Consider the following 10,174-nt stretch of genomic DNA (forward strand, 5'->3'; position numbering starts at 1 on the left):
CCCAGTTCACTTGAAGAGTGTTGCTGCAAACATCAAACCCTTAAAACAAACAAATAAAAACCCTCATCCCTCCAAGAGTCTAGTGGTTCCCATAGAATTGTTAGTTATTCGTGTTGAGCACTTGTGTCCTGCTTGAAATGGAAGGCTTTGCTTCATGTGGACTGGAGGAAATCAGCTGTACTATTTTCTCTCACCAGGAATCACAAGCCAATCTGTACCTTTCAAAGTACAGAAAACAGCAACATGATCTCGATGATGCTGAAGAAAGGGCTGAAATAGCTGAATCTCAAGTTAATAAGCTGAGGAGCAAGTCAAGAGATATTGGCATGAAAAAGGTATGGTTCTACTATATGGAGCAAATGTGACTCATTAATACACAGTAGCACGTGCTATGTATGCAGGAAGATCTGTTGCATCTCCTACAGTAATATGGACTAGAATAAATAGTTATTTACTAAATTTTTTAGTTTCAGTCAAGCCTTTATTTTAATGTTACAGTAAATCTTTAGGACAGCAATTTGATGCGTATACAAAATGAAATCTCTGTTCTCTCAATGGTGTCATTTAACCTCTCCGCTCAGCATCCAGAAGTTGCCAAACTGTCTTTTTATGTGGGATATTTAAAAGCTCCATCTCTCTCTCTCTGTCTGGTGTAGATTTCTACATATGTAATAAAGCCAGAGGATGACAGCACTAGCAGATTGCCAGATACTTTAAGACTGCTCTTTCAAAAATTGTTTTGAATTGAAGAGCTGGATGAAAATAGTAGTCATTAGTCACTTGGATGCCGGGAAGTAATTAGTAACTAGAAATATAGTTGTGGTGTTTTGCACTTGATCAAAATGGTAGTAGAGTAATACGGATGAAACTAAAAGGAGCCTAAGAACGTGGTCTGGAACTGAAAGCAAACCCTTGCTTGTCTATGCTTGCCTGATGGCAACCACAGCAAGGAATACTGGCGTTGCTACTTGTAGGAAAGACAGAAAGAGGAGGTGGGTCATTGCTTTATCTATTTCATTTACAAATGTAATGTAAACTCCCATACTTAATATCATATAAATTTAATGGGGGTTACAACTCCAAAGTCAAGTAACATAAAAGAAACCTTTCTGTAACCATTTAGTTATTTTTATACCACTTGATCCCATCCCTTCCTTCTCTCTACTTTATCCACAATTCTGTGGGAGGAAATTTCTGCTTTTATATTGGACTAATAAAATCATCTTTAGTTGAAATGAATTACTGTAGCTCCACCATCTACGTTAAAACTAGATGAACATCTGGTCTCACGCATTTGCATATGATGGAAGCAGTACTGCAACTAAAGCTCACATGAAGTTTTGTAGGCTTTAAGAGGAAAAATTTCCACATTTTTCTTCAATTTTTTTCCAGCTCCCCCCCCCCAAAAAAAAAACCCTCCTAATTTCACAAAGCCACAGACACTAAAATACGTAAATCATGAAAGTAATTTATGTTCAAAATACTTTGTAGTTTATTCCCTGTATTTTCCTAGCACCTTCTTCTGCCTCATAACTGCAGAAGTCATAGAGAAGTGGACGCTTGTTCAGACAATGAATGCTGTCCCAAAAATCAGGGAACAACTCCTTTAGTAAGAGAAAGACATTGGAAAGACTTTTTTTTTTTTTTTTAATAGTGTAGCCCTAAAAATACCTTCTCTGCTACTGCTATTCATGTTCCTGGAAACTTTTGAAAGTATGTGTGATTCAGAGCGAACATCATATATTGCAACGGGGCTCATGCATTGCAACAGGGCTCTATAGAAATCCTCTGCTATCAAAGGGATGACACATGCCTTAGCATAAGGACAAGAAGCCTGTCTTCTTAGCTGAAGTAAGACTCGAAATGATGGCTAAATTCAATATGGTATGTCCATTTAGTGCTAGTGTATTTCAGACACAAGCTGGTAATGCCAGGAAGCAGAAGCATTAGTTAACAGAAACTTCTGTCATTTACATGTGAACTTGAACTCTAAACCCCCCTGTAAAACTTTAACAGTTTTTAAAAGTTTCATTTTAATTAAACTGTTAAACAGTTCAAATTCAACAGTTTAATTTTAATTTCTAACAGTTTAAATGTAACAGTTTAATTTTAATTTTAATAGTTGTATACTATCTCTCTCAATTGCATTTCAGGTTCATGAAGAGGAGTAAGTGCAGTCCAAGTTGACAAATGTGAGAAGATGTTTCATATAATCAGGCATAACCAAAAGCAGATGTACGGGAAAAAATAAAAAAGCACTTACAGAAATAAATATCAAGTGAAAACCCAAAGAGACTGTGTAGTGTATTACATTCATTTCTATGTATTTCTATTTTGTCGAGCCCCAGGGATCAATAAAAGATGACACACTGCCAACAACCCACTTCATTATGTTGGAACAAATCCTAATTGGCAGATCTCTGATGAAATCAAACCTAAGGGCAAATCCAGTCACGTTTCACAGCCCCACGTCCTTCATGTGCAGATTGTTAAAGCACTCTGGATTAAACCTGTGTAGGGGACAGCCCTAAAAGCTGGGATAGCCCAGCTTCTAGCTGTCCTGCCAGTCAAAGGTTGCACCATTTTTTTTTGGGACAGCAGAAACTAAATTTAATACAAATGGTCAGTTTAGAAACTTCCACTACTATCAGCGAAAGCATTTTTGTTCTCCAGCTGCACAAGAGGACTAAGAGATGCTGCTGAGGGACTTATCCCATAAGGACTGCCCCTGGCTCATAAACAGCATTCTTTTAGATCTTTTCCACTTCAAAACTGAAAACACGGGGAAGAGTTGTCATGGAATTGGAATTAAAATACTCAGTGAAGTGCAAAACAGAAAGCCCTCTCTTCCCCTCATAGTGCAAAAACAAACCCAAAGTCCATCAACACTCAAAACTCAACCTCGAGTAAAACTTTTTCATTGTCCTTTCAGTATACTCGCATTCTGGTTCTTCATGCAGACTCCTCACATAAAATGTCAATTGACTTGTGTGTGTTTTTTCTGTCAGTTTACTTCTTTGTTACTGTTGTTCAGATGACTGCATTTCCACTTGGTTCTTTGTGAAATTCAATAGGGAAGACGAAGGAACTCTTCTGCTCAAGCTTGTATTTCAGCAGCATTCTCAGTAAAGTCTGTGTTTGCAGAGACACGTTTTCTTTTGGTATGTCAAGGTGCTTATAGTATTCCTGATCCGCTGTATCTTATAGTGGTCCTGATTCTCTCTAGTTAAAACAAAAACATCCGTGAGAACTACTGATGCATAAAATTAATCCTCCAGTAGGAACAGAACAAGACATACTCATGTTAGAGGTAAGTCAGTATCTTCTATTTTAACGTTAGCTGAATAAAATAAACACGTACATAAAAGGGCAGAAGCACTCCTGTTTCTTCCATTTAGTTTTCATCAATGTAAACAGAGCTGTGTTAATTTTTAAATTATTCTGCTTCCTCCAATTATATGTTAAAGGTTTCAACAGGACCCAAGATACATTTATCTTGCTTAAGTTCTTTAAATAAAACAGCTTCATCTCAAAGGTATTGGTTCTATTATTCTATCAGGGAGAGAACCATATGTCCTTCTGACTTGGTATCACCACTAAATAGGACAGGTGTACAGAGAGATGAGTTTAGAGGCTATATGGTCACAACAGTCTCCCAAACAAAGCAATTTGCATGTCTTTACACAAACAAGCTTCGTTGAGTTTTGAAGTTGGACAGAGCTGAAGTAATAATTTGAGCCCAAATGAATACTAGTACAGCCCATTGTTTGGAGATCTTCGTCGGTTTTGTTTGTCTTAAATATAAGTGAGAGAAAATTACAAAAATGATTATTTTCACAGCAAGTTATCAGCAAGCATATGTGACAGGTAACCAATTTTTTCATCTTTTTATAGAGTGCAGGAGAGCAATCTGGTCAAGGAAAGGGCATGTTAGCATTGTTACAACTAAAATATTATTGCCTAGATGTACTAAAGAGGGCTTTTTGGACACAGAATATAGAAAAAATGAGGACAATTTACTTAAGCTGAGATTTATTATTCTAAGTTTTTCAGTCTTGTTTGCATCCTTTATCCCATGAAAATCAGATCTGTTTTGGTCAAACATTCAAGGTCTGAAATTCAGCTTAATAGTATGCTCAAAAGTAAATAGCCTAATGTTTGTACGTACCTTGACATAGACATAGACTCCTATCACCGCCAGTACTATCACCACCAGTACAATGACCACTGCTGTCACAACTATCCAAGTGTTATCTGAATGTTCTATAAAAATACAAATTCCAAAATGTTAAACAGAAGCTCAAAAACTTATTGAATAATAGTGAATGTTAAGCTGTGATGTTTTATATTCAATTATTCACTGTTATTCGATATGTATATCAAAATTACGATTTTTCTCTTACTTATAATCTCATACCTATGATTAAGGGAGAACATTTCCATTTATTGTTAATGGTACTGATACAATGGTCATTACATGACCCATGCTATAAGTAAAGATTTCAAAATGATACTTTAATGAATTAAGAGTGAATAGGTAAAAGCAGATTACGTTACTTAACTATGCTGATAGAAAATTGTGTTGTCAATAAATATGATTTGAGAACTTCTTATACAAGTCCTGTTGATAAACAACTAAGTTCTCAGGTGGGTAAATGCTGCTTCCAGGAACAGTGCTTGGTGCCATTAACAGTACTACCGATTTTCAGAAGTGGGTGGTAACAACAGATTCCACAGGACATAAAAGCCCATCTAGCAGAGGTTGGCTCTGGTTCTAGGCAGCATTGTTTCCGTTCCTTTCATCAACATGAGAACACTCACATTTGAAGGACTCATTTGTTTATCTACAGTTCTTCTATTTCAGGTTTCCTTTCCACTGCTGCATCTTGTTCAAAAAAAAAATTGAGAAATTCTACACTCTGACGTAAACTGAGGTTTATAGGATAAGGAAGATCATGCTGGAATTAGAGCTTCAAGGAGGTATGTTTGTCTGACTCAACAGTTTTCTTTACACTAACTCCCTTCCTACATATATATACCATGTATACAGTTGCTGCCATTTAAAACACCCTATAGTTTCAGACACCCTTAGCTTCAGGCAGAAACCAAGCTATCATGGGGAAAGAAGGGAAGACAAATATCCAGTTGTTATAACTTATTCTATTCCCATTTTTGCTATGTTACCTCTACGTTTCACATTCTGCAGACTGTCTCAAGTTTTCATCTTTCTTAAAAAAATAACGGAGGTGCCATATATTAGTTCTCTCAGTCTTTTAGTTGATTGCATTTAATTGATGCCTACTTGCTACTGCTTGAATGTGTTTGTTTTGTTATGAACTGAGACTTCAGGAGGCACCACCTCAAACAGCACGCTATTTTTGAAAAACTTTGTAATTTGTTTGCACTATAATTTTAAAAAGCTGGAGTCTTTTTTTTTAACCTTAAGTAAGAGTTTTCAATGGATAGAGAAGTTAATCCCTAAGTCTGCTTGCAACCAGAGATAATGAAATAACTGTAACTAAGACTTCACAGATGGATATTTGCTACAGTACATAAAAAGGAAGGCATACATATAAACATACATATTTCCAAGTGTAAAAAAGGCCTGCTGTGTAGAATTAAAGCTTTGAAAACAACAACTACGTGTTCTCCTCAACAAGGTTTCTTCTAAAGAAAAAAAATTGTACCACTTCTATGGGCATGCCTTCATCTCCCTCCTACCTTTAAAGACAGTATTTGCTACCAACACAGCGTTTAGGATATGAGTCCATAAGTTTCTTTGTGCTCTCAACTGCACAGCCCTCTGTGCTTTGAAGAAAGAAAAAAGTCTTTAAATAAATATACCTTAATGTTTTTCAATATTTCACGGATTTCTGGACGACTCTGGCTCTGTATTCCCCTCATTTGTCCCCACCCTCTGACAGGGAAGGAGCAGCAACTTACCAACTTGCAAAGTTCTCACAGTAAGTTTTGTGTAGTGAGGTGATGAAATGTTACAGAGATATTCTCCACTGTCATTTGCGGTAAGATCCCTCAATAACAGTGAATAGTCACTTTGGTTAATCTGGACTCGAGGCTGGTAAGAGTGAGATGTACCATTGAAGGTGGCCAGGACTGAGATCACTGAATTTCTGTTTAGTATCCAGACAACGCTGACGCCCTCTCTGTGTGAAGTGTCACTGCTGTATTCACAAGTAATGGAAACGCTACTTCCTTTTGCTTTTGACAGTTGGTCTGAAACAGAGAATTACAAAATACTCTGTAATTGTTTTAGAAAATATTATGAAGGATGGTTAGTTTTTTCACCAATTACTACAACACAAAAGTTTCAGAACATACTCCATTATTTTGATATCATATTCAAACATCACAGTATTCTTCTAGAAGCATTTCAAGATTTTTAAAAGCAAACTGATCATATATACATTCAAAAAAAATCTAATTGGTAACAGCTTACACTTATTAAAATTGTTTTTGTTTTCACTTTGATATTTCTCTCCTAAACTGGGGGTCTCTGAGGGACTCGCTAATAAAACTGATTTGACCTATTCTAGGTGTAGTCTGAAGTAATATGAAATTCTAGATGTTGGGAGCAGAGAGAAGGTGCAACTGATCAGCTACCTGTGCATTTAATGCAAAAGGGCAAACCTGTTGCAACATATTTTGGTTTTAACTAAGCTAATAAAGAGATTGTATTTAGACAGAAATAGCTTTCAAATATGGTAGACTGAAGTACTTTATCATTCTGTGCTGAACACTTAACGAATAGCTTTAAAGAAAAAAATAAAAATGAAGGGGATAGAAAGGGCAGGTAAGTGTAACTAATAGTTAATGATCCTATAAAATACTAGTATGGAACAAATTAATATCATAACACAACTACCTATTTAACCGCAGAGATCTGCTGCAAGGGAAGGAAAAACAGGAGGCTGTGGTGGCTGGCAGTCTGCTGGAGAGGAAACTTAATACGTTATTGTGACATAGTATAACCACACTTGGTTTCTGTGCATGGATCCAAATAAGCAGAGGTGTGGTGCTGTAAACCATTAGGAAAAAAACAAAACGGTACCCAGTGCTGCTATTATGTAAGGAACAGGAAAGCAATATATTCTTAAAATGTTTCAGTCAGACAGCAGACATGCAGGGGAATTTAAACAATGCTGTAATGAAATGTACCTTTTTCACTTGTGACTTGGAAAGACAGATTAACAAACCAGACATTTCTGGTGCGCTTGTTACCTGCTCTGATACCATAGCTGAAACCTTCCAGAGTCAGAAGGTACGTAAATTAAAAACACCGCTCTTGTTCAGAAGCATATGCAGTGGATTAGGAGCTGAGGGTGTACTGGGTACACTTCAGGGAGAAATCAGAGCGATGGAGGCAGCCGTGCATATCCGATAAGGGATCTGCTCTTGCATTGCTCTTGATCCAATTAAAAATACTTCCTAAGACACATGAGAGGCTGAAAAGTACCAGTTACTGAATTTCCAGAGAATGCTTGGGATTGCTTGAGACAAAATGGAGAATATAATTTTTATATCTGTTTTCCATTAAATAACAAAATCAGCTGCAGTTTGCCCAAATGTAAACAGTGCTGCTGTTCTTCACTCCTGTGCACCCCTCACACTGCACCTGGGTACTTAATACTGCACTTCAAGAGAAATATGTTGAAAGAATTGAATGGTACTGGAAATACTCTGGCAAAAGGTGGAGAATATACGAAGAAACATACGCATCAAGAACAAAAAACATTGCTCTACCTCATATAACCCTTTCAATGTATTTTGTCCAAGTTCATTTTTTTTTTTTTGACAGTGTGAAGTTTGGTCATTATGCGTCCCTTGAAATGTGAAACTGATACAGAAAAAATGTTGAGAGTAAAGCAAACTTACAGAAATGTGAGCTACCCGCTCCTGTCCCCACTTCTTGGACTTATGCTGGCTTTTACTTGTAACAGATGATTTTCAAAGAGGATGATGATGCAGCCTCTTGCACTATGCCATACCCATGCTGCCTCACTGCAGTGTAGTGGATTTAATTGGGCTCAGAAGCCAGCTGTAACACCCCATAATGTTGCAGGAAGATGCCTCCCTTTATTCCTACCTTGCATCCTCCATTCAGCAGTCCACTTCTCGTGAGGGAGATGAATATGACAGGAGTAAGGATCAGATGTGTTTATAATGCTCTGGTGACTTCTAAGAGAATAGAGAATGCCATCCCTGGTTTCCTCCCAACCTGTTTCTTGGATGGATATATTGCCTTTTACCCAAGTTATATTTGGTGCTGGATATGTAAGGAAGGCAGAGCATGTCAGCATCCTTTCTGTGTCGTTCTTTTGGTATTCCAGCGCATAATATGAGGAAACTAGATTATAACAAAACAAACAAACAAACAAAAAAATAGTAGTCCTATTATTTTCAAAATCCTTTCGAACTTGAAGTGATTGGTCTTTTGAAATGACACTAGGGAGAATAAGCATAACAGAAAACAAAATGTAATGTGTTTGATTTCAGAAGAAAGAATGGCATTACTTATTGTTAATGCTGTGGTCTATACTATTCTAAAAAGCCATATGATGTTTTATGACTCAAGTACACTAACTGCCCTTTAGAAGTCACTGTGCAGTAGGTTATCAGAACCAATGCTGCACTGTAATTTTTTAACTTGTTACATTTCTCCAGAGAAAAAGAGAACACCAACAGGCCCAAGAGGTGCTCTGTTGGGTTGGAGGATTTTAATACCATGTAAGAAATAATGCCAGAGAATCTGTGGGTGTTATCCAGTTTCTACTAGCATAATCCAAGCACTTTTGTTATCTTACTGACCTCGCACGTGCAGCTCAACTTCCACTTCTGTTTTAGTTTGTTGTGTTCCCACATAGCAAAGGTAAAGGCCCTCATCAGTCAAGGTCAGGTTACTAAGTTTCAAGGAGGCATTTCCATGAGGAATATTCTCATGAAAAAGGTGAGTTCTGTTTCTGTAATCCAGGTGTTGGCTTTCCAGATAATCCCTCCTGTAGTAGTAGCTGTGTACATCGTTGTCCTCTTTCTTCCAGTAAATTACTTCATCATCACCAGGTGGAAAAGGACAAGGAAGGATGACATCCTTAGCAAACAGTCCTGTTACTGTTTCCTTTTCTGTAGAAACGTGTAAGTACAAATGAGTGGATTACATTAAATCTAGTTTATAAACATTTTTCTGCCCCTCCTTATCCCTGACCCAAAAAATTCTTTGGCTCTGACAGGTAGAACACTCCTACCATGTGTTTCAACAGCACGCTCTTTCAAAGATTTTCTGTAGCAGAGATCTCTGGGACAGCAGGGGTGGCAGCTGCACTTTTCTCTACTTCATTAAGTTTAATCATTTTTATAATGCAGGGCTCTGGGCTTTGAACTTATAATCAGTTTAAGTGGGCAACCTGACTAAACATCTATGTATTCACATCAGCACGCCTCCGCTTTAGCCACCTAAGTTTCCTGTGCTTTTCCAAAAGCACCACCTCTGATATCAAATCCTGGTGAGGGAGTCCCCAGCCTCAAGCTGCAGCTTGTTCCTCGCTCATATGTTCATAGAGTTGGCTGGCAATGGTCTGGGTGATCAGTGACCCTTATGCAGTGCCAAGCAGTTGTACAGACAAAAGCACGCAATTGTGCAACTGACAGGAAGGACAGAACTTCTCAAAATGGCATTACCACCACCAAATTGATCCTTAACCATTAATAAATAATGTCAGAATTAACTCCCCCATCAAAAAAAGAATAAGAGTTGTCATCTTTATCACTTTTTCATAAACAAAAGAATTAAAACCTACCCCAAGTTGTAGCACATATGGAGAGTAAACAGAGGAGAAGAGATGGTATCTTCTGGCCCTTCATGTCTTCGTTGGTTTATTCATTTCAAACTGACAACAAAAAAGGAGGGGAGACAACCTTTTTAAATGCAGCCAAAAGATTTGCCCCTCATTTTGTGGTCTGTGGCTCAGTGACCAAACCACATGTATAGTCTTGCACCACGTTTGAACTTTGCATTTTATCTGCACACTCATCAAGGCATATGGGATTAATCACCACTTAACAAGCTTTCCTCTCTTGTCTGCTTTGGCAGCAGCCACACACATATAGTAATAGTCTCCTCGCATTGTTAAACCAAAATTATTTATTTTTTAGTAAGAGG

General features: G+C 37.5%; 2 protein-coding genes across 3 annotated transcripts in view; one reads left to right on the forward strand and one right to left on the reverse strand.

The window, feature by feature from the left end:
- Nucleotides 1-3,086, forward strand: part of MYH15 (myosin heavy chain 15) — a 47,638-nt gene extending 44,552 nt beyond the window's left edge. Inside the window, exons 41-43 of one of the 2 annotated variants that reach the window (XM_035540408.1) lie at nucleotides 198-335; nucleotides 2,154-2,192; nucleotides 3,075-3,086. In XM_035540408.1, the coding sequence (XP_035396301.1) occupies nucleotides 198-335; nucleotides 2,154-2,171 (156 nt within the window). In that variant the 3' untranslated portion in view covers nucleotides 2,172-2,192; nucleotides 3,075-3,086. Of the gene's footprint in view, nucleotides 1-197; nucleotides 336-2,153; nucleotides 2,282-3,074 lie in introns of those variants that run through there. The other variant, XM_050710780.1, reaches the window with a different exon arrangement.
- A 78-nt stretch (nucleotides 3,087-3,164) lies between these two features.
- On the reverse strand, nucleotides 3,165-9,876 carry HHLA2 (HERV-H LTR-associating 2). Its single transcript, XM_035540409.1, has 7 exons — nucleotides 9,809-9,876; nucleotides 9,549-9,558; nucleotides 8,827-9,133; nucleotides 8,105-8,365; nucleotides 5,944-6,234; nucleotides 4,169-4,263; nucleotides 3,165-3,222 (listed from the first exon to the last, which is right to left on the reverse strand). The coding sequence occupies exons 1-7, from the start codon at nucleotides 9,874-9,876 to the stop codon at nucleotides 3,202-3,204; spliced, it is 1,053 nt and encodes a 350-aa protein (XP_035396302.1). The 3' UTR covers nucleotides 3,165-3,201.
- Nucleotides 9,877-10,174: the final 298 nt, after the last annotated feature.

Source organism: Cygnus atratus, chromosome 1 (genome assembly GCF_013377495.2).
Source record: "Cygnus atratus isolate AKBS03 ecotype Queensland, Australia chromosome 1, CAtr_DNAZoo_HiC_assembly, whole genome shotgun sequence".
NCBI classification, from domain to species: Eukaryota; Metazoa; Chordata; class Aves; order Anseriformes; family Anatidae; genus Cygnus; species Cygnus atratus.

Bases quoted from the DNA above. Each gene is read 5' to 3' on its own strand.
- HHLA2 (XM_035540409.1), bottom strand. From the start codon at position 9,876: ATGAAGGGCCAGAAGATACCATCTCTTCTCCTCTGTTTACTCTCCATA. The intron at 6,235-8,104 runs GTAGGAATAAAG...TCTCTGTTTCAG, and splicing joins TGCTGAATGGAGGATGCAAG to ACCAACTGTCAAAAGCAAAA. The intron at 4,264-5,943 runs GTAAGTTGCTGC...GTATTTTTATAG, and splicing joins TGTGAGAACTTTGCAAGTTG to AACATTCAGATAACACTTGG.